The following is a 22963-nucleotide window of genomic DNA, read 5'->3' on the forward strand; positions in this document are numbered from 1 at the left end:
CCCGCCGGCGGTTATGCAATCGCCAGCACACAGACCTACTGTACCACACACCGCCCCGCGCCCCGCCCCGCCCCGCCCCCGGCCGTTCCCATTGGCCGTCCTCAGGCGGTGCGCGGCGCCGATTGGGACGGCGCGGCCGCCACTCACGGCGCGGCGCGGCTGGCATGCGGGCTATGATCCCCGCGCCGCGCAGCCCTGACCTACTAACACACATCCCTCCGCGCCGCCGCCGCACGCTCCCGCCCGGCCGCTCCGCTGCTGCGCTGCGCGGCACGGCACGGCTGCCCGGCCGCCTCGCTTGCGGCCCGGCGCGGGGCGGCGGATGCTCTGCGCCCCGCGGTGCGCTGCAGGTAGGAAGGCGCGCGTACTTGTGCGGAGCGGTGCGCGGGTACTAAGTTAGCGTGTCCGCCCGGCCTGCGGCGCCTACTGCGCGTCGGCTCGGCTCGGCTCGGGCGGCGGTTACATAATGCGCGCCCAGCCGGCTCCGGCCGCCGCGGGGCGGGGAGGGGTCCGCCCGGCGGGCCGGCTCTGCGCGCTGGCGGGCGGCTCGGTGGAGGGGTGGTGGCGCGGGGGGCAGCCCGTAGCGTGCCCGCCAGAAGCTTTCCCTCGCCGGGGTGCTCGTTCCCGGCGTGCCGCACTACACCCCCCCCTCCCCCTTCGCCTCTCCCAACAGCGACCCCCGGGGCACCGCCGCGGAGCCGCTCTCCCGCGTTGCATAATGTGGCGGCGGGGAGCGGGCGGTCGCGGTGCGGTGCCGGGGGCACAGCCCCGAGCGCCAGCCGCGCCTCGGCCCCCAAACGGGCGGGCGCTGCGTGCTGCCGGAGCCTGCCGGCCGGACCCCCCTTCTCGGGCGGTGCTGGGGGACGTTGCCCGCGGGCGAGCGGGATTAATGGCAGCGGCCCGGCCCCTGTCCCCACGCCGTGCGGGGCCGCGCTTGCCTCAGCCCTTTTCGTCACTTTTGTCGCTGTTTTTCAGGCGCTGCGGGACCGATCGCATAATAGTTCCTGGAAATGTTGCATTATGTAACCACAGAATTTGCTGGCAGCCGGGCTGGGAAGAGGGAGCTAATTATGCGATTTTATAATCTCGCTACAAAGAAACTAGGACAATCTCGCCTTGTAAAAAAGCCCCCGAAACCCGTAACTGTAACAGTTTTTGTTAAAGTGCGTTTAATAAGGGAAGTAGACAACGGGGTAAGTGGGGAGGCAAGGCGCGCTCGCCGGCTGCGTGCCGGGTGCCTTAAAACGAGATTTGTGTCCGTCTATATTTAGCCCCATCGCATTTTAGCAATTGTGGCTTCATGTGCTATTTCTGGTCTTTTCTCCAGAGCTGTGCGCGTAGACGTTCGAGGCCATTTGCTCGGATTTTTTAACTCCACGCCTTCAGAGACGTTTTGATAAGGCTGTATTTTTAGGAAGGCATTTCGCCCAGACGCTGAGCCATCTCTCCGGTACGGGCTTTCACTTGCTGTTTCTTTAAAAGAAAAAAAAAAAAAAAAAAAAAGAGGAACGTCTAATTTAGGGGAGGAAGGTGTTTAGGAGATGTCAGCCTCGCCGGGGGAGAGAGGTAGAGCCGTCCCGCCTGTGCCCTGACGGCCGCGGCGGGGTGGGGGGTGCCAGGTGCCGCCGGCACCCGGGGGCAGCAGGGCCGGGCCCCGAGGGCCGCCGTCAGCGCCACAAGTAGGTCAGTGTGACAGCCTCGGCGGGGAGCGGAGCTGGTAGGCGACTCCCGATCCGGCGTCCACCTTCCCCGCAGGCTTTGGCCGCGCTCGGGGGTCGCCGTCTCCCCAAGCGGCCGTTGGGAGCCGTTGGTGGCCGTTGGGGCGCGGCGGCGGGCGAGCCAGGGCTGGGGGCGCTGGCGCTCCCCCTCAGCCCTTTGTTCTGGGCTGGGGCGGCGGCGGGCGGGGGGGGTGGGGGTTGGGGGGGGGGGGGGGTGGGTGTCGGCGGGCTGATAGCGCGGGGCCGTGCTGAGGGGGGAGCGGGCCGGGCGCCATGCGGCGCCGGTCACGTAGGGGGCGGCCGGGCCCAGCCGGGCAGCCTTTGTGACGGGCGCGGTGCGGGGCCGAGCTGCGGGGAGGCGGTGTCCGCCGCCTCCCCGCAGCTCGGCCCCGCACCGCGCCCCGCACAACGTCCCCACCTCCCCACCCGTCCTCCCCCTTGTCCCACCGTCGCCTGCAGGCAGGGAGCGCCAGACAAAGGTCCCATCGTCGTGCGTGTGTGTCGTGTCCCCCCCCCCCCCCCCTCCCTCCGCGCTGTTGCCCGCCTCCCTGCCCTGCGGAAGGGGTACGGCTCGCAGGTAGGCGTGAGATAGCCTTGCACATCCCCCGCTCCCGTGACCCGAGTATTTTCGGCTTTCTCCTTACGTAAGGAACAACAACAACAACCAACCAAAAAAAAAAAAAAATGGCCATTGCCCAATTCGGTTATTTTTGCCAAGTCATTTCGGCGTTGCAGTGGTAACAGCCGTGGCTGGACGTCCTGTGCTCTGGGGTCAGATTATGCCCTGTCGCCAACGGGAGCATAGCTTGGAAGTTGCTGGTGAACAGCTTGGCTTTCAAGATTAGGTGATTATATTTTGTGTGTGTGTGCCTGCGACTAAAATGGTCCTCTAAGTAGATGAAACCAACATCACTGTGCTTGTGACTGAAACCTCCAAAGTCCAAACCGAGTACCCCAGACGCTGTCTTTAGGTTTGGTATACCTGCTGTAGGTAGAGGCAGCAACATATTTTGAAAAATGCGATATTCTTGATAACATGCATAAACTTTTCTGCTGCTTGGTTGTTGGGGTCAAGTACAGCTTTGATTGTGAAGCTGCCTTGAGACTTATTGTTGTGTTAAAAATACCACACACACCCCCTTTTTTTTTTCTTGTCCTTGTAACTTGAATGGTTGCGCTGAGTTTCATTGTGTTTGCTCCTGTGTATGTAACCTACTTTGAGTCATCTTTGCCCTCCATAATTAATTCAGTCCAGACCCTTGTTTAAAATATTGCTGTGTATCACTTTTATGGTCCTTATTCAATCAAAATGTTGACTTTGATGGGAAACTTGAATGAGTACAGATTTGGGTTTTGGCCCAAAGACCTGATTTAAACCAGCAAGTTCAAAGATTACTGCATAAAGATCCTTAATATCATTGGCACTAACTGTTATTGTTATAGAAGTTCTTGTGTTACAGATGTCTTTGACTGCTGAAGTGCTAACGCTCTTCAGTTTGATATGCCTCCACTTTCCATTTTTATTTACTCTATATTTTTAACTCATTCTCCAAAGGATTTTTAACTAGCTTTTAAAATATCGAGCTTCCTGGATTCAACTTCAAAGCCTCACATTTCTGCTGTTTGGGTTTTTTTTGTTTGTGGTTGGTTTTTTTTTTTTTTTGGGGGGGGGGGGGGGCGGCTAGTTTTTTTTTTTTTTTTTCCCTAAAGGAACTGATCTGAAAGGTGTCAAAAAGCTTAGAGTCTTCCCATGAGCAATATGAACTTACATGACCTCCTCACAGCTTATCTCATCCTAAGAAGGAACAGTATTTGCCATGCTTTGGCTGAAATTTGTAGAACGTACAGACATTCTTTCTGTTGCACATTGCAATAAAGTCTAAATAGAATCTGTGAAAGGTATCGGTACCATGCTGCTTTTTTCAATCCTTTGTCTTGAAATAAAACTCATAAATAAAGTAAACCTTTAGCTCATTTTAAATTGACTTATTTTAAAAAAGTTATGCAAACTGTCCTTATGCAATAATTTTTTTCCAGACAGCAATCTTGCTGCTGTTATAACATCACTATGATGCAATAACATGAACAATAAAATCCTCTGTTTGAGTCTTATTACACACTGTTAAGCAATGTATCTGACTCATCAGCTTAATTGACTCTTCTAGGTGACCTTGCCATGATCATTACAGCCAGTTATGAGATATAAATGTGCTTAGGATATGTAATAGAAACAAAAATGCAAATAGATGGCCAATTCTTGCAGTCTGTTCTAAAAGAAAATGACAGTCCATGTTACAGTATTTTACAGTGTTTGAAAATAATTGAAAAAATATATATATTTTTTTTTTAGAAAACAAGGTATATGTAGCTGTTTAATAGTGATGCTAAGCATGACTGTCAAAAATAAGATTGTGTAAGCAAGGGCACACTTGGACTTGACTCAAAATGTGATAGAAACAACTGCCTTAAAAACTCACTATGTTAAAAGGTGGATCTGAAATTAATTATTATTAAGACCTCCTTAGATAACCTGTTTTTTTTTCTAATTCGTGAGTTGAATTGATCCATGCTCAAACTAGCATACTATGAGACTGGGTCTAGTGACAGGTACTACACAAATCTATCTTCTAGCAGAAATAATACCTTATTTAAGATTGGGGGAGTTTTCGCCTTTCTTGAGTTGCTCCATCTTGGTGTAATTTTCAGTCTGTCCTGAAGTATTTTAATAATTAACCAGTTTTTGCCACAGAGGTGGCTGCACAGCCGTTAGCCGTATAGATGCCCATACTGCAAGACCTCCACTTACGACTAGAACGCAACCCAATAAAGAAAATGGTGCTTGGCATGGGCAGTGATCTTCCTGCCAGGACCATCTCACAGAACCAGAGTTCTGAAAATTGCTATTCTCTGTTCTGTTTGCAATGAGTGGTAGATACCGACATTTTACAGGTGGTGTTTGTTTTACATATTTGTACTTCAGCTGTTATATAACAAGATGCATGCTTAGAACATCAGCTGGGATTAATTGACATAATTCTGTTGCCTTTAAATAGCGCTCTATAAATGTAGGTCATCTGAAACTCTGGTCCATGCTTGGCATTTTAAGATCATAGTTCAATAATAAAAAAACATTTGTTGTCAGAATAATTAACAATTGATTTTGTTTGTTGGTGGGTTTTTTATGGCTCTTAACTGAGGGAAAGCTGAGATTGTATTTCCAGAACATTGTTACTATTAATTAAGTTACAGCTTTTTGCAGTCTAGTTTTTCCTGCTGTCAAGTAGCTATTGGAATGAGCAGAAACATACTGTCATAGTTCTGTAACTTCAGTAACCATTGTTTCTATTGGGGTCTTATTAAAAGTACTGGAAAGTGATGTGATTATTTCAAATGGCATGATTTATATGCACATACACAAAATATAGTTATTGTACGTATATAATTAAATACATAAGTTATATATGTATTTCCTTTAAGTTATATTTGTATTTCCTTTGCTTCTTAGTTTTAGAGTTTTTCCTGGCATGTTGGGTAACATTGTTAGATCTTGTTTTCCATCCTTTAAAACAAAGCAGTAAACAGCTTGTTTGGGAAAAATTGAACAGATCTGGTAGAATCATACTGTTTTCCTAAGGAAATGGAATAAAATATAGGTCAAATTTGCACTTATTAAGCTTGACTGACCTTTTTGAGCAACAGCTACCTCTAACGTATGTTTCCTGCTCTCCAAATAATATTTTTATTTGCGTAATATGTGTAATTTACCTTTGGAAAGAAGGCTGTACTTTAATTTGTAGTTATTAAGATAAACAGTAACTTAAGTAGTTTTCCTAACAATGAAAGTCTTCTGTAAAAATTAAATGTGACATCAACTTTCAGGGGGTTGGACAGCTTGGGGGTGGGTAATATGAAGGTGCAGTAGTGTTCCAAGTTTCATGACTATTTTATTCATTTTTTTATATATATTTGTTTGAAAAGGGGCATAATAAATAAATTTTTTATGTTCCCAGTGGACTACATTGTGTAGACATCTCCCATTACTTTCTTTCAATAAGATGATCAACATTTTAGCAAAAATGGGTCATCTTGTACAAAGCTATCATCATCAGTGTTCCACTGACCTAATTACACATTGATCCTGAAACGGTAAGCATTTAAGATGCCCATGAAGTTGTAAGGAAGGGGAACTGTGTACAAGATCAATAGTTCTGCATTGCTCAGTGCTATTGTAATGGATTTGTGGTCTCCATGAATCTAACTGTATAATGGCAGTAATTGATGGTAACTTTTGTACTGTAAATGCTTTTCCCTTTTGTGACTGTGGATAACCTGTCTGTCATGGCATAAAATGTAGTCACCTAGTTTTTTCCCAGAAAGTTTTAAGTTCTTTTGCTCTACATTCTCTAGACCCTCTTGCCCCCAAATCTTTTCTAGGGATAATATCCTATTCCAGTGGAGCTAGCATTAGAGCTTTTCTTCAACAGTAATAGAACTTTGCTAATAGTACTAGATAAAAGGCAAGAAAAAGTATGTTGAAGGATTTCAGTGGAGGTTGGAATGAGGCCACATCCTCTGTTGGAGAGGATTTCTGACTTATGACAGACCTGAGAGGTGCAGAATTCCATGGCATATTTTTTTTCTGTGAAAAACGGTAGAGTTAGAATAGCTCTGAAGTATTTCAGCAGTGTTTAGGCAGGCTGTGTATTCTTGACCTAAGCTTAAACTCTGCCTCCTGTCCTGCATGTGCAATGAGGATGATATTTTTTCTGTACCTCATAGAAGTCTTGAGACAGATAGCAACTGTTTTTAAAACACTTTGAATATAAAGTGCAAACTATATGCTTCAGTTTTTCAAAACTTGGATTGCAAACTGGTATCTGAGCAGGTTGTACACCAGCCTTTCTGGTATGTAGACAGATTTTCAAAACAGATAACCTGTGACAGAATGGTAGCAGTAATATAATTAATGATACCTATGCAAAATGTGGACGACAGCAACTGAAAATATGCACAGACGTATTGGTAATGAGCTTTAATTGTTTTTTTGCAGGCTACCATATAGTACCGACAGTGATAGAGGCATGTGTTGTTTTTTTTTCTAAAACAAGAAGTTGTGCCATTATTTTCTTCCATTTTGATGGACTGAGAATTGTTTTGGACACATGGTGATACAAAAGTGAATTGTGGTTGAGCTTCCAGCTGGTAGAAATGTGATTTTATGAAATTAAATGAACCCCCTATCAAAATATTAGAGCAATAGAATTAAACAATTGGTTGTCTCATTCTATGATACATTTGAAAAATTAGGTGTGGAGGTAGCATGAATTATTTTGTGAAATACCAAGAATAATATGGAGTTACTCTGTGGGGAAACATGTACGTGGGAAGGCCCACGTGCATTCTTTAAAGTGGAAATTACTTGTGTGATTAAATTACACAGAAAAGAAAGATTGTGGCCCTGTCCTTCAACTTTCTGAAACTTTTCAATTATTAGAGTGTGAATACACAAATCCCCAGGATTAATCCTTAATGTACTATTTGACACAATCAGTTCACTGAAGTATTTTTTGAAGTCCATGGATAAATTAATTTTTCATGATTACTGCATACATAATTTCTTGCTTCAATAGCATGAGTTCTATACAACAGTCTCGTTAATACTTGGATCTGGAATTGTACCCTGCTTCTATTGAAGCCAATGGCAAAAATTGCTGGGGGAGCAAGACTGGGTCTGTAATTAAGTTAATAGGGTCAAGTGTTATTACATTGTTGAATTGTCACTCAATGCCATTAACATCAACCAACCAAGAATATATACATATATATCTTTAGCAGTGACTAATGTAAGGCAGTATTAAATGTTGGTTTTATAACACTTTACGAGGGAGTGATAAAGCAATTGAAAAATTAATCATAAGGGAAAATATTGGAATCTGAAATATATTCAGAGGAATCATTACAGTTCATTAATTTATGTGTAAATACCGATGTTTTCCAGTGGAATTATAAAATGCAAGTGAAGGAAATGGCTGGCTTCACTGAAGGCATTTTACCATTATCATCAGATGGAATTTAATTGGTTTACAGACTCAGCATTGGTCTGATCCACATGGAGAAATATTCATAAACAAGGGCTTTGACTCCTGTGTGTTAAGCAGCAATTCCAGTTCTCATGATAAAAGTGCTGAAGGAAGATGTAGAAAGAAGTAAAGATATATTGTTTTGCTAATTCACTAAAGCAACGGCATTAGAACTAACTACATAAATAGCAAACCAGTAGGACTATGTCAGTGGGTTAAACATCTGTCTTGACAGCTTTACTGTTGGACTCTGACAAGACAGCAAAGTTCAATACTGCACACAAAAACGTGCTTGTTTTGATACACAATTAATATTTGATGTAGCTTTGCATGCTACTTAACGTTCTGTCTGTTTGTGCCAGGAACAGTGTGTGCAGGAGAGAGACTGGCCAAAACGGGAGTTACCAGTGCTACAGTGAGCAGGTCATACACTGGAATGGCTCAGACTGCAGAAGTCCCGTGGAACACAAGGGACATGAACTCTGCAGGCTGTTGGGTTGTGAAGTGCAGCTCGGTGCCAGTGTTAGGCTGCAGGAGATTGTTTGCACATGCAGTTGAGTTTTTACTGATACACAGATGGTCATACTGATAAACTATAAAGATACATTCCTTTAGGAAACCCCCCTGAACAAGCCAACAACTTTTTTCTCATTATTATCATCATTATTTTTGTCATTATTAGTATTTTTCTTAGATTACAGTGTTGGACAAATGCCAAAGTGTGATCACTTTGAGCTGGAGACTATACAGGTGTTCTTACATTCACAAAGTCGTATTTCTTATCCTAAAACAGTCTTGTGGGGAAATGGAAGATTGGAATATAGAGGAAAAGAGGCTGGATTAAATCTGTGTAGGTACAGTTTCATTCTTTTAAGATATGCACAAATCCTGTAAGTACTTCCTTGCTGTTGCTACTGTTATGAGTAAGTGTAGATGTTCCAAGGTATATGGCAGATAAATATACAGGAAATAGTGATGAATGCATGTTAGTATCCGTTTTCTAAGAGAATAAATATTTTTATTTGGGTTTGAGTGTAGCTCTCTAGTACTGTTAAATGCAGTAAGATGTCTGTATTTGTAAGGCTCTGAAATGTCACAAAGTTGTTTTGAACTTTTGATTTTTGTGACAGTTGGCTGAGATGTATACTAAGAGGCAAGTGATGATTTCATAGGTATTCAGACATGTTATACTGTTTCCTGCTGTTTGCCGTAGAACCTGTGTGTACAGAAATGCAGAAGTTATTAATGATACAAGTGAATGCAGTGGGTGTAGTATATCAAGACAATTATGGATCAATAGCTGTGCATTCTCAGTGCTACAGGATAATGAAATAAAATCCCAGTATTGTTATTCTTTTAATGTAGTCGTGTTACAGAGATTGAATATTCTACAAATGTCACAAGAATTCCTGTGGCCTTTTTTAATTTTTAAATTCCGTGTTCAACAATGATATTTTTCTTTTTAGAACTAGTGAGTTGCACTAGATTTAAAATGATATGCATATTAATTAAACCACTGATTACGTGTAGCAGTGAAATTGGGCAGAATGGCTATACAGATTCTTCAGCAAATCAAATTATGCTGACTGTTTGGACAAATGGATGTTGCTTTGTTGTAGGGCTTATTTTTGTTTTTAAACCTGATCCAGCTCCTATTTAACTTGACAGAAAGCTCCCTTTGACTCTGATTTGAATTTTGGATCAGGATCTAACTATATAATTGCTTGTACATTAGAGATACATTTCTCCTTTACAAACATGGCAATTTGTGGTGCTGCTTTTGCACTAAAATATTAGATGCTGTCTTTGGTGTGGCTGGCTTCTAAATCTATTTTCCATTAAGGCTGTGTTATCGAAGACAAATAGTTACATGTCAGTAATTAACCACGGATTTTAGGAAATTCTACTTAGCTGTTCTATTAAATGTGTTAATTTTTCATGACAGAAGAGTTGGCATGGTCTGATGGAACAGAACCCAGCTTGAAACCTGAGTCTTTATGACCCTGCTTAATTGTTATTACATCACTCACTCCTCTTTGCCTTCTGGGAAAGACAAGAGAACCTGGCAGAATACAATTCATTAATTCTTTCATAACTTTCCCAACTGATAATGTTAAAATTAGTTTCATTAGTCATTGTGAAAACATTCCCAATAAATAGTGACATTAATCTGAAGTGGCTGACTCTTTTTGTTTTGGTTTTTGTTGTTGTTTTGTTGTGGTTTTTTTTTTTTTTTGTTGCTGTACAGGCAAGAATCATTGTTGACTCAATAGTCAGTTCTATAAAAGCACTTGGCATATTACATTTATTTTACCAGAAACATGACTGACTGTAGAAAATGAGATATTGAGAAGCTATATCTCAGATCAAGACTAAATGGTCTTTTGAGAATAAAGTATTTTTACATTAAGAGGGACCAAACAGAACGAAGACCAATTTAAATGCTAAGTTCAAATTTATCATTAAAATGTCTGAAGCTAAAGGTTAAGCTAGTTTTCCTTTGTTAATGGTAAGATTTTTACATCTAAACTTCCACTTTAATGCAAACGGTATTTTCTAAAGGTACACATGCCTCAATGGTATTAAACTTTACTTTGATGTAATAAGACTATTTTTCAAGTGCAAATTACTAATTAAATGTTACATCTCTAATGTATTTTTAATACTGATTTTAGAAGTTTTCTTTGTAAGACAAGAAAAAAATTACCTAATACTTTTTTCCTTGCCGGTGTTTTTTTAATAGTTAGATATTTGCCCAAATTATGTGTATGTATTGACTAGTTTGAATTGATATGATTGATCAAAAAAGGCATTTTAAAATTTCAAGTGTGTGTATAAGCATTTGTGTATTTATAACTATATATGCATAGATATATTTTTTTATAGGATGCAAAACCAGTAATTAAATCTTTAATAGTTTCAATAGATAGTGGTGTTATTTTAAGACAATAGAAAGCACTCCACCTTCTATAAATGTGTATGTTATTTTTAATCCATGAAGGACCCAAATATATGGCATTTTTAAGTCACACTACAGCTGTTTTCAGAAAAGATGCTTAAATATGAAGAACAAGATACTATCCAGGGCTGCTCATCAACATGCCTGCTGTCCTGCGGTATTAACTGTTGGAGGCTTCAGTTGGTCAGTGTTATCATGGAAAGTTCTGTGACAACATTACTGTAGGATCAAAACTCAAAAATGTTTTGACTGGTTTTTTTTTTTTTTTGCATGGATCATATTACATTTTTTTTTGGAAGTAAATTTTCTGTGTAGGTATCATAAAGCTTAGAATATCAGTTTTTTCAATGTCGAGCTGTCTTCATATTTCAGCAGATTTAATGAACAAAATGCTAGTCTTTTTTTATCAAAAACTACTTTTGCATGTCCTGAACCTGCAATTCCTAGATAGTAATCAAATTCTCTATTTATTCCAGGTTTTTAAGAAGATTCCTGTTTCCTCAGCTAAGAAAATTGGTTCTAGACACTTCTGTCTGAGACTATGAAAGAAAAGGAAGAATGTGTGTGGATTTAAAATTACTGTATTTATCAAGTGGAGTGAGAAATACTGGGGAAATAGCTTGCTCTGTTGCTTATTGTAGATCTTCTACAAATTGTTTCTGATGCAGCTGAGAAAAATGCAGACCCTTAAAAAGGAACACGGACCTGTTGACACAAGTAGCAATGTGGACAAAATCATGGTACTTAAGTCAACTTTAGCAGAAGTGTCTGAAGAATTGTCTACAAATGAAGATATACTACTTACTGAAGCAAGTAGTGGAAAAAGCAAATCTTCAGCTTGCCGGAGAAAGCGAGAATTCATTCCAGATGAAAAGAAAGATGCTATGTATTGGGAGAAGAGGCGAAAAAATAATGAAGCTGCCAAAAGATCTCGTGAAAAACGGCGACTGAATGACCTTGTCTTAGAGAACAAACTAATTGCACTGGGAGAGGAGAATGCCACTTTGAAGGCAGAGCTGCTTTCATTGAAGCTAAAGTTTGGTTTAATTAGTTCTGCAGCCTATGCCCAAGAGATACAGAAACTCAGTAGCTCAACAACTGTGTATTTCCAAGACTATCAGAGTTCCAAATCAAATATTAACTCATTTGCAGATGAACATGAACCATCTATAGTTGGTAGCAGTTGTATTTCTGTCATTAAACACTCTCCTCAAAGCTCAATGTCTGATGTGTCTGAAATATCATCTGCAGAGCATACTCAACCAAGTCGTATACAAAGCAACTGCAGAAGTCCTGAAAATAAGTTCCAGATTATAAAACAAGAGCCCATGGAATTGGAGAGAGAGACAAGAGATGACAGAGGTTCATATAAAGCATCCATATATCCAAACTACATGGGAGCTACCTTTAACGTGTACTCACATTCTCCTCCTCTCTTGCAAGTTAATAGGTCCTCCAGTAATTCCCCCAGAACATCAGAAACTGATGATGGTGTAGTTGGAAAGTCATCTGATGGAGAAGATGAACAGCAGGTTCCTAAGGGTCCAATCCATTCCCCAGTTGAACATAAAAATGTTCATGCAACAGTTAAAGTTCCAGAAGTGAATTCTTCAGCCTTGCCTCACAAGCTTCGAATTAAAGCCAAAGCCATGCAAGTTAAGGTGGAAGCAATGGATAATGACTATGAAGCAACACAGAAATTGTCATCACCCATTGACATGTCTTCAAAAAGACATTTTGAGCTTGAAAAGCATGGTGCACAAAACTTGGTGCATTCTTCTCACACTCCTTTCTCGGTTCAAGTGACTAACATCCAAGACTGGTCACTTAAACCAGAACTCTGGCATCAGAAGGAACTCAATGTAAAAATTCAGAGTGGTTGCAAAACTGGAGTTGTTGAAATAAAAGACAATATCTACAATGTCTCTGAGTCAGAGAACCTGTATTTGAAGCAGGGCATAGCAAGCTTATCTGCAGAGGTTGCGTCACTTAAAAGACTTATAACTACACAACAAATCTCTGCATCAGACTCTGGTTAAGTTACTACTGAATAAAGGCTTATTGTTTTAAAGGATGTCATTTGCAGTAGATCAACATGTTTTGTATTATGCGGAATTTTCACTGGACTTGTGATGTCATTTCACTGTAATGTTCACGTAATGTCTGATTGGTGTCTTTTTGTGCACAAATTATTATGAAGACTAGGTTGTGTCATGATCACTATGCCTTGTGTATAGTCAAATAGCCTGTACAAAGGCTGTATATAGTGAACTCTATTTTCTTTTTGTTCTTCTACTATAAAGCGTGCAAGTTACCAGTTACAATAAAATATTGGTGACAAACACAGAACATCTACTCCAGTTCAGTTGATTTTATGAACTTGTAAATAAGTTGTTAATTAAAAACTGGCTTTTTCTTACACTGTGCTCAATTTCACTTACGTTTGGTTTTTACAGCCTAACAACCAAATTACAATTTACAACATGTGTAATCTTTCTGGCCACCTTTTTCCTTAACTCGTTTTTTAGAAGAGAATAGAAATAAAGTGAATATTTATAAGTGAAACAGTACCGATTTATAGCCTTAGCCTTCTTTAACTTATTTATTAGTGGAAGTTAACCAAAAACCACACAAATTCTAACCCAGTAACTAATATCAGCAACCTTTTTTTGTCATTCTATCTCAAATGAGACAGTAATGAGTTTCCTGAATGGTTAATTGTGATGAACCGTTTTTTCGATATGGTAACTTGATGTTTTAGATGAAGTTATTTAAGTTGGATTTGTGCATCTGCAAAGTTTTCAGAGCCTTGCAGTGTAAGAATTGGACAACACCATTTCTGTCAAGGGTTGGCTTGTGTGTGCAAGGGGTGCAGATGTGGAAAGAAGTATGCACAAAGGCTGCATAAAAGAGTCTGTTCCTCTTGTATACCATGGTTCTTTCCTTGGCAGACTGTGGGTCACCTGTAAATGAAGGATAAGGCTACTGGATCTGTAAAGTTTGAGCTCAACTAGGCAAATATTTATATAAGGGGCAGGCAATAGTAGTAGCAAACTTAGAGGAGACTATCTGCTGTTTTAGTTCCCAGTGTGGGACATAATGCAATTGTAAGCAAGTTGTAGAACCAATTTGGCCTTGGTTTCAGTGGCTTGGTTAACTGAACTGGAATACCCTGTCTCACTATGGAGCATTTTGCAAGAACTTCTTACATGTAAAATAAAGACTGTGTGAAGAACTGCACAATCCAGATACTACTAGCCCCTTACAATTTATGCAGATGATAAGTTCTTCACTTTATGTCTGGACAGGGCTGCGATGCTCTTTGTCTTTGAGAAGAGCCATTGAACCACAGAGACTACAATTGCATCACACATCCTTGGTTTGGCTTACCAAAGTCTTTCATTTTAAAATTTAAAATAATTTATAAATAGAACATAGACTTGGCAGAGGTTCTTTTCATGATACTTCCCCTTCTTTTAACATACTAATATATCAGACTAACAATTAAGCTTTTTCTGAAAAGGCTTTTTATTAATTGCCATACTGTATAATGAATGGAACCTTTCCATAGAATTAAAATACTAATTAAGAAAACAATATGTAGGTATTGTTTTTTAAATTCATACTTGACTTGAGTGAGAGGAAGTTTGTCAATTTTTTGGGGATATGAAGAGGAGTCTGAGTCGCTCCTAATAGCTCTGAAGCTTGGTCCAGCAGTCAAGGCAATGGCAAAACTCCCTGATGTCAGCAAGACCAGGATTTGATTCTGTACCTTTTCAGGAGCTGATGATTCACAGTCACGTTCTGGGAGGACCTTGGCACAGAAATCACTGGTACTTTCTGAGCTTTTTTGAGCCTTCTAACTGCTATGCTGTATTTGTGGCATTCAGAGTTAATAAACTGTTATTCTTTTTTCATGCCTTAATAATACAATAGACCCCATAGCTGGGCTCTGTATGTATTTGGTAATTAATATAGATGACATTTCAATGTTACTGAAAATAAGCTCAGGATTATTGCATGAAATGTAAAAATTTGCATTGAATGATGGGGATATGAGACATGAGGCAGTGATTACTACTGTCTCTTTGCTTGCTAAGTATCTTCTGTAAGCAACAATAAAATTCTTTAAATATTTTGCATATTATTTATCACATGTAATGTGTTAAAAGAGAGGACTTAAAACTCTCAGTGTTGCCATCTGTGTAAGCCTAGATCTATTGGTTTTTGTTTTTTTTTCCATTTCTTGTTAGAGTTGTTTGTCATAATGGAAGAATGTTGTCCTCTTTCTAGCTCATTATATATTTTGTGTATCTGTTTTGTGCAATTAATACTTAACAGTAATGATGTAGTTAATTTGTTGAAGGATGTCATTGCAAGAAAGTTATAGCATGGAGCTTAGGAGCACAATCAGATGTTATTTATACTCCCTTTATACCTTAGTGTTATGCTTCATTTGAAGAAAGAAATAAATAATTTGTCTTTTGTTCAAAACCAGATCTAATTACAACATGACTTTCTATTACATTCATCATCCTAGTCCAACACAGAGGTGTTAGCTGCGGTTGATGACGAATCTTCCTGTGCTGAACTCAGTATTTCTGCAGCAAGTATTTGGAGGATCTTCCACAGGCGTTGTGAGGTTACAAAGTGCAGGAGTGTGGGTGGTACATACAAAGCCCTGATCTTGGCTACAGTTGCACTTTCACCAGATGCAACTGCCAACAGCTTCACTGCAGTGTACATGCGGTGTAGATGGCCCCTCACTCAGACACCCCACCCCCACCCCCCCTCTTTCCCTACCCTTAGCCTGCTTTCCTTCAAGACATGGTACTGGGGAAGATGGAGAGTCACTCTGAGTGGGGAGAAGGAGAGAATGCAGTGGGACGCTGCTCCCCTGCTCCAGCTTTCAGCTGGTACGCAGTTACGCATGAGTATGACCAGGGGAGCTGGGGAATCGGATAGCTGTGCCCTTCCAGCCTGCCTTCCCTTACTGCAGAAAACAGAATCAGCCTCCGTGAGAATACCCTTGACTGGTCTGCTAGTCTGTCCATTAGAGATCAGAAGGTTGGTTTGAACACATAATGGGCTTTACCTAAGGGGATATAAACTGGTATCACATCCTCCAAGTTAGAGAAACATTTGTAAGCTCAGCAACTAACTGACAAAACATAAAACTTCCTGGAAGTGGAATCTTTTTCATGTGAAGGAACATGGGTGATTAGAAAGTAGCTGAATGTAGAGTGTGCCTTCAAAGGGCAATGTTAAGGGCCACACACAGAAACTGGGAGCTCCAGAGACTTACCGATATAAATAGTCATTTTTCACAGGAACACAGGAATGGCCATGCTAGACTAGTCTGGCTAGTTCCAAACCTGGCCTGTGATAATCATTAGTAGGAAAGGCTTAATGGAAAGTTGTAAGAAAAGTTCACGGCAAATAACTTGATTAGCAAGGTAAGTTTCTTCCTAGTGACATCAACTGGCAGCTAATCAACACTGTGAAGTGTGGGTATTGGGTCCTCTTCAACCTGCCCTTAGTTATGTACGAGCACAGTAATATATCCTCATGTTCTATCAACACCTATATTTTGGTAGGTACAAAAATTGAATGCAGATACGCCCATACATATACCAAGTTCATACATTATGACTTTCTTCATTCCCTCAACTTTCTGCCTTCTGTAAAACTTAAATATTGTGTGGGATATATTTAAATTTTATTAATATTCTGTATAGCCAAATATACCCTTGCTCATGAATAGGAGAGAGGTAACACAATTCCTGGTTAATTGTCTTATTATTTTGGATGTTTTCATTACGGCCCTTATGTCCATGTGAGCAGTGTATGAGACTAAAAACATTTATTTTCTGTAGAACTTAACAGAAATGTAAAATTGCACCATAAACACATTTCTGAAGTTTTATTAAAATACCAACTACTAAAAATCTTTTCTACTTGCTAGTACATAAACATGCTGTTGAAAACAGGTAATGTACAATGAATTTAGCAGAAAACTGCCAATTAATATGGCCTTTATTAACACCATGTTGTTACAAAAATACAGTTCATTGCACAATACAAGCTTGGTAGAATACAAGAAGAATACAACAAAACAATTTTTGGTATTTATTGCATAAGAACAAGTAGCACATACTGTTCCATTACAGTGCCAAATTACAAGTTAAAAATACAAGGCTAAATCCTAAGGCTTTTCACTCAGTGTTAGATTCTACTTTCCTTAACAAAGTAGACATTTTATGTGTGTGAAAAGGGACTCAAGAGGAGTAACATTACCAAGACATAAACTTTACGGTTCACTCAAGGCATGAACTCCTACTGATTTTCCTATCTCTAAGGCTAACTACCTTGTGACACCACTGTGATATGAGTCACTTCATTCATATCAATGGAGTTAGAGGGAACTTGCTCACATACAAAAGAGAAGGCAGTCAGATATTCAACTATTATTTATTTAACGACAGCTCTAAAAGGACCCTGAATTACGATCAAAAACTCAGAGCAGAGGCCTAGTACTTATTTGCTTGAAAGGGAAAGCATCAGAAGACATTTGGTTTTAGGACTCCAAAAAATAGCAGGAATGCATCTATGTTTTTAATGATTTGACCAGCTACTATCTGTGTGGCAATCCCAATGGCTGTGACTGGAGTTATGGTAATTCCTCCTCCTTAAACACTATAGAGCTCCACAGGATTATAAACAGAAGCACTCACGGAGACCAAATGCAGGGCCTGCAATTCTGCCATGATTCTATGTGGGTTTTAATCTCCTGCACACAAGCATCCTTCCTGACTGCACTCCATCTGAGAGAGATGTGATCTGAGAAAGCCTGCATCAGTCTAAAGGTTCTGGGGAAGCTAAATAGCCATATAATACTACTGACATTCAGATAACATGGGCAATTTTTCCTCCATCGTCCCTTGTTCTTACTACAAATGGACGCACAACCTAACACGTCAAGCACTTGTTACACTTTCCCATGCTGTTCAGATTCTTGGATGTGCAAATGCCTGAATGGGCATCTAAGTTAATAACTGAGGTATGTGAAAAGATCAGTCTACCCTGTTACCTGTATGTGCCAAAGTTGGCATCCATTATGTCTACATTTCTAAAGTGTGATACTAAACATTTCTTTCTAACAATTTGGACTTCTAAAAATTCTCTTCCAAGTTTTGTATATAAATATACTAAGGACAACTGCATGGATTTCCACAGGATTTCTGTTATGCATCCATGAAAGCCAGGATATTAATGGTCTGTATAGCAAGCAGAAAATACCAAAGCATAATATCATATAAAATAGCTGAAAATATGATAAAATGCAATGAGAGCTATTGTAGCAGAACACAGTATTCCTTTTTCTGGGACTTGTTCCCATTAAGGATTTAGAAATACTAGAGGGAGTTAAGAGGAGAACGAAAGTGAAATAATAAACTCTCGGGGGCTGAACCATGACTTTAAAATACATACATTTAAACCATATATTTAAAATACAGTCCACACTATCCACATCAATAGTCAATATATGTGCATAAAGTATTTAGTTCCCATTCTCAAAAAAAGTCTTGGTCACACATGTTTTTTAAAAGCCTGGTTGTTTAAAACGTGAAAAAGCAAATGGCAAAAATATTTACATAAGCAGAACTATATAGGACAAGAGAGAATAACAGATTAAAACAGGTAGACAACATATGTGGCCTATCAATATTGTATGGGGCTGCAAATAGTGTATGTTTCCTCATTTTCTGTAAGAATAAAGACATTAATTTAAAAAAATATTTTTAGCTCTTTTCATCACATTACATCCATGGCAAAACCACAAAAATAAACCAAAAATTAGAGAGAAGCAGACAATGCTGATTTGATGGTATTGAAAGATAGTAGAATGGAATAGTTCCAGTTGGCACGGACCTACAACAATCGCCTAGTCCAACTCCCTGACCGCTCCATGCCAGATCACCAATGGGCTGACCAAAAGTTACAGCCCATTATGAGGGGCATTGTGCAGATGACTCTGCTTAAGGCTCTGAGAGGCACGGCGCATCGAGCACCTCTCTTGGGCGCCTGTCACAGCATCTGACCACCCTCGCAGTAGAGGAAGGTTTCCTCTGCCACGGCTTTGGACCGTTCCACACATCCTGTTGCTGGAGTCCAGCGAGAAGAGATCAGCACCGCCCTCTCCACTTCCCCTGCTCAGGAAGCTGTGGAGAGCAATGAGGTCGCCCCTCAGCCCCCTTTTCGCCAGACTAGGTGAACCCAGTGTCCTCAGCCGCTTGGCATCCTTCTGCTGAGCGTCTGCCAAAGAGGGGTCCTTTGCGAGCAGAGGAGAAGCAGCTCCAGCACCAAGGCTTGATCTGGCCGAGCGGGAAGAAAGCCTGTGCTGGAGGGCAGCAGCATGGTCACCTCTCCAGGGCTGCGCTCCAGTGGGGCAGCTCGCCACATGTGCCGGTGCCTGGCGTTGTCCCTCCCCAGGTGCAGGACTTGGCGCTTCCCCTTGCTGAGGTTCCTGGGGCTCCTGCTCGGGCAGATACAAGCCCGGGCTGATGCAGAAGGCAGCACCAAGTGGTGACTCCGTGCAGGAGGAGGGATCTGGGCACCGCCGTGGCCAGGCTGCAGCCAGCAGTGCAGGCTGGTAGGGGAGCAGAGCCGCGGGACGTGGGGGCAGAGTCTGCGGTGAGGAGGAGGACGGGCCTGGGGTGGTGAGCGATGATGGGGTACAGGGTGGCCCTGGAGAGCCCCCGGCTGGAAACATCTGCCCCGGCACCAGCTGCAGAGATGGAGGCCTGGAGGTGGGCAGCACTTGCCTTTAGGGGGAGGAGTGAAGTAGTAGCTGGCACAGATAGGAGGACCCCCTCAGCTTTAGCTAGCATCCCACCCCTCCCAGGAAAAAAGCAATAAAGGGCAAGGACAGCAACACCACCTGCACTATTAGTAACACCAGGAGATTTTCTGGAGTTTCCGTGCTTTTATTTTATTTGGATAGTTGAATTTGGGGTGCTGGGAGCTCTTGGGGGCTGGTGGATGCTCCAGCTGATGGCATGGTCCTGCTTTGGCCATCCCTCCAGAGTCACCGACGCTGTGCTGCCCTCTTGTTGGCTGGTGAGGCCTTGGAGCTGCCAGCCCTCCTCTTTGGGGGTCGCCGTGGCCCCCCAGGGGAGTGTTCACTGCCCTGGCTGGAGGTGGGTGGCCTGGGCACAGCCTCCCCTGGCTCCTCCTGGGGCTCTTCTTGCTCTGCGAGGGTGGTGACAGGGGCAGCAGGGGGGCTCCCACCAACAGCAGCAGGTGAGGTGCCAGGGAGCTCATCTAAGCTGGGTCTCCCAGGGCTGCTGGAGGGGGCTGGGCCAGGGGCAGGAGCCCCCCCTCGGGAGGCAGCAGGCTGGGGGACACCTGCGGGGCTGCCCTCCTGCCCCCCAGCAGGACTGGCGTCCTGCCAGCCCAGTGGTCTGCGGGCCTCCCCCCTGCGCCGCCACGCAGCGACACGTGCACGCTGTTGCATGAACATCGCTGTGCGGTTTTGCAGGGAGCCCCCAGGCAGCCAGCCCATGGCCCCGTCCTCCACCGCAGCCCTCTCCTGCACCGTGCTGCCAAAGGTCTCCTCCAGCTCCTGACGGACCCAGGACTGCAGGATCTGGAAGAGCCCTGGCTGCTGCCGGAAAGAATTCAACCAGATCGGGGGTTGGAGGCCGCCCACAGGACGCCTGAGCACCCCTTCTGCAGCCCACCACTGGGGTGCCCCAGGGTGATGGAGGTCGCGGGCAGGTGGGTGTCTGGGAGCTCCTCCTGCCTGGCAGACGATGACTGGTGGTGTCAGAGGTGGTGTGATGGCATGCTCCTTGTAGTCATCGTCCGCCCGCACCGAGTGCGCGATGGAGAGGACCCTCCTCTTGCAGAGGGGGCACTCGGGCTTGCTCTCAGCCCACCGCAGGATGCACGGGTAGCAGAAGCGGTGGAGGCATGTCATCACGAAGCTGGGTTCCTCGCAGCTGTCCAGGCAGATGGGACAGCGCTCCTCCAGCTCCGCGGCCATGCTCTCCACGTGCTGCGGTGGGCTGGGGGGAGCCGGGGATGGTGAGCAGCTCCCTCTCACTGGCGCTGCAGCAGCGGGTGTCACGCTAGAAAGGGAAGAGAGGCCACGGTCACTGGCTGGCCCGGGGAGGGGTGGAAGACATGCCCAGGCCCCCCCAGAAGGAAAGCCTCCCCGCTCCCCAGGGCGAGGTGTCCCCCGCCAGCTCACCTCTGCTGCTGCGAGCGCCCCTCCTGGGTGCCCCGGCTGCCTGAACCTGGCATGGCCGGGGGAAACCCTCCGACGGCTCTGGGTCGGGCACCGAGAGCTGCACGGAACAGCTCCCTGAGCACGACACCAGCACCAAGGTCTTGCTCTGCCCTCCCAACCTCGCAGACTGCTCAGCTGGAGTCTGGGCAAGAACCAGCTGGGTGAGGCTCGGCACCTGCTTATAGGCTGCCAGGGACGCGTGGTCACAATGCATCGCTGGGGACATCTCATTCCATCGCCGGGTGACATCAGAACCCGTTGCTCAGGGCCGTGGCAGCAGGCCATCCTCGCCCCCAGCACTCGCATCACTGCAGCCCCAGCACAGGTGCCTGCGGCACTCAGTCCCCCATCTCCCGTCTTGTGCTCGGCATCGCTGTTTCACGCCAGTCACCGAGGCCATGGCTGTGTCTTCCCAGGGCCCCGTCCGGTCACTCTGGCCATGGCAGACGTCTGCAGGCTCATATGGCAAGAGGGTTCCCTCAGTAACACCTTGTGCATCCCTCGGAGGCTGCAGGACAAAGCCCCACCGGCTGTCCCCATACCCCAGCACCGCTGGCCACCCTCTGGGCTCCCCCGGTTCCTCCCGCAGGTGGATCGAAGGCAGCAAAGGCCGCGCTTGGCTGGCTCCGGCCATGGGGCTCTTCTGCCATCTTTCTGCCCTAGCCAGAAGGTGCAAGGGTGATCCCCGCTGCTCAGCACCCACCAGGCCTCATCTGGGCGCTGCGTCCCCTTTGGGGTCCCTGAGACAGGCAGGCAAACCGGAGGGGCTCCAGGGAGGCAAGGAGGGTCTGTGGGGCTGGGGCTGGCTCAGCATGGAGCAGGGAAGGCGTCGGGGCACCTCACAGCACAGCCCTGTGCCCACGGGGAAGGCATCAAGGGGATGGGACAGGCTCTTCCCAGCACTGCCTGGAGGGAGGGTGAGAGGCAGTGGTGTCTCCTGAGACCAGGGAGCTTCAGGCTGGAGCTAAGGAAGAAACCCCAAAATGCTTCTGAGGATCATGAAGCACTGGAGGGGGTTGCCTGGAGAGGCTGTGGGATCCCTGGGCCTGGACATCTTCAAGACCCGCGTGGCCTCAACCCAGAGCACAGCTGGCACAAGCCTGGGAAGGGATGCTCGCTCAAGTCTTGAAAGAGAAAGCATTCCCAGTGGGAAATACAGCGAAGGTTTCCAAAGGCGCAACAGCTTTCACAAGCTTTCATTTGGTTCAGCAGCTTTCAAAAACCTTTATTTAGGATATGATAGAATAGTCTTGATTGTCAGGGACCTGCAGCAATCATCTAGTCCAGCTGCCTGACTACTCTACAGCTGACCAAAACTTAAGGCCCATTATGAAAGGCCTTGTCCAACTGCCTCGTTTCCAAGCACTGACAGGCACGTGGCATCAACCACCTCTCTTGGGAGTCTGTTGCAATGTTTGTCCACCCTCTCATTAAAGAAATGCTTCCTAACGTCAGCAGGCCAATTCTTCACCTAGCATAGCGTGCACCTGCTCGTCTCATGGTTTGACAGTTTTTCCAGAAAGACGCTGTGAATGACAGTATCAAACGCCTTACTAAAATCCTAAAAACCACATCCACTGCCTCCCCTTCATCCACTATGCAGGTGACCTTTTCTTAGAAGGATCTCAGATTAGTGAGAGGGGCTTTCCCTTTGTCAACTTTTGCTGCCTGTGCCTGATGCTGGCATTGTCATTGAAATGCCTTTCAGTAGCACCCAGTACGATCTCCTGCATCATTTTTCCAGGTGCTGAGGTCAGACTACTCAGTTTGTAGTTTTCTTCATCTTCCCTTTTGCCACTCTAGTAAACCAGAATAACTTTGGCTAGCTTCCAGGTAGCGGGGACCTCCCCAGACTCCCAAGACCTCTGGCAGATGACTGAATGGCGTCTTTCCATTACATCCACTAGCTCCT

General features: G+C 44.1%; 1 protein-coding gene across 4 annotated transcripts; it reads left to right on the plus strand.

Annotated features, from left to right (window-relative positions):
* The first annotated feature begins 204 nt into the window (after positions 1-204).
* NFIL3 (nuclear factor, interleukin 3 regulated) lies at positions 205-15261 on the plus strand. Of its 4 annotated transcripts, none has more exons than XM_040579778.1 (3): positions 205-350; positions 1328-1450; positions 11234-15261. In XM_040579778.1, exon 3 carries the CDS (start codon positions 11420-11422, stop codon positions 12794-12796), a length of 1377 nt encoding a protein of 458 aa, XP_040435712.1. In that variant the 5' UTR covers positions 205-350; positions 1328-1450; positions 11234-11419; the 3' UTR covers positions 12797-15261. The 4 variants fall into 4 exon arrangements, with proteins under 4 accessions (XP_040435712.1, XP_040435709.1, XP_040435710.1 ...); XM_040579776.1 differs by lacking the exon at positions 205-350 and adding an exon at positions 985-1193; XM_040579775.1 differs by lacking the exon at positions 1328-1450 and having other exon boundaries at positions 206-350.
* The last annotated feature ends 7702 nt before the right edge of the window (positions 15262-22963 follow it).

The sequence above is a fragment of the Falco naumanni genome, chromosome Z (genome assembly GCF_017639655.2).
Source record: "Falco naumanni isolate bFalNau1 chromosome Z, bFalNau1.pat, whole genome shotgun sequence".
Lineage (NCBI taxonomy): Eukaryota > Metazoa > Chordata > Aves > Falconiformes > Falconidae > Falco > Falco naumanni.

What these genes read in the sequence shown, in the direction of transcription:
- NFIL3 (XM_040579778.1), top strand. Translation starts at nt 11,420, where the DNA reads ATGCAGCTGAGAAAAATGCAGACCCTTAAAAAGGAACACGGACCTGTT.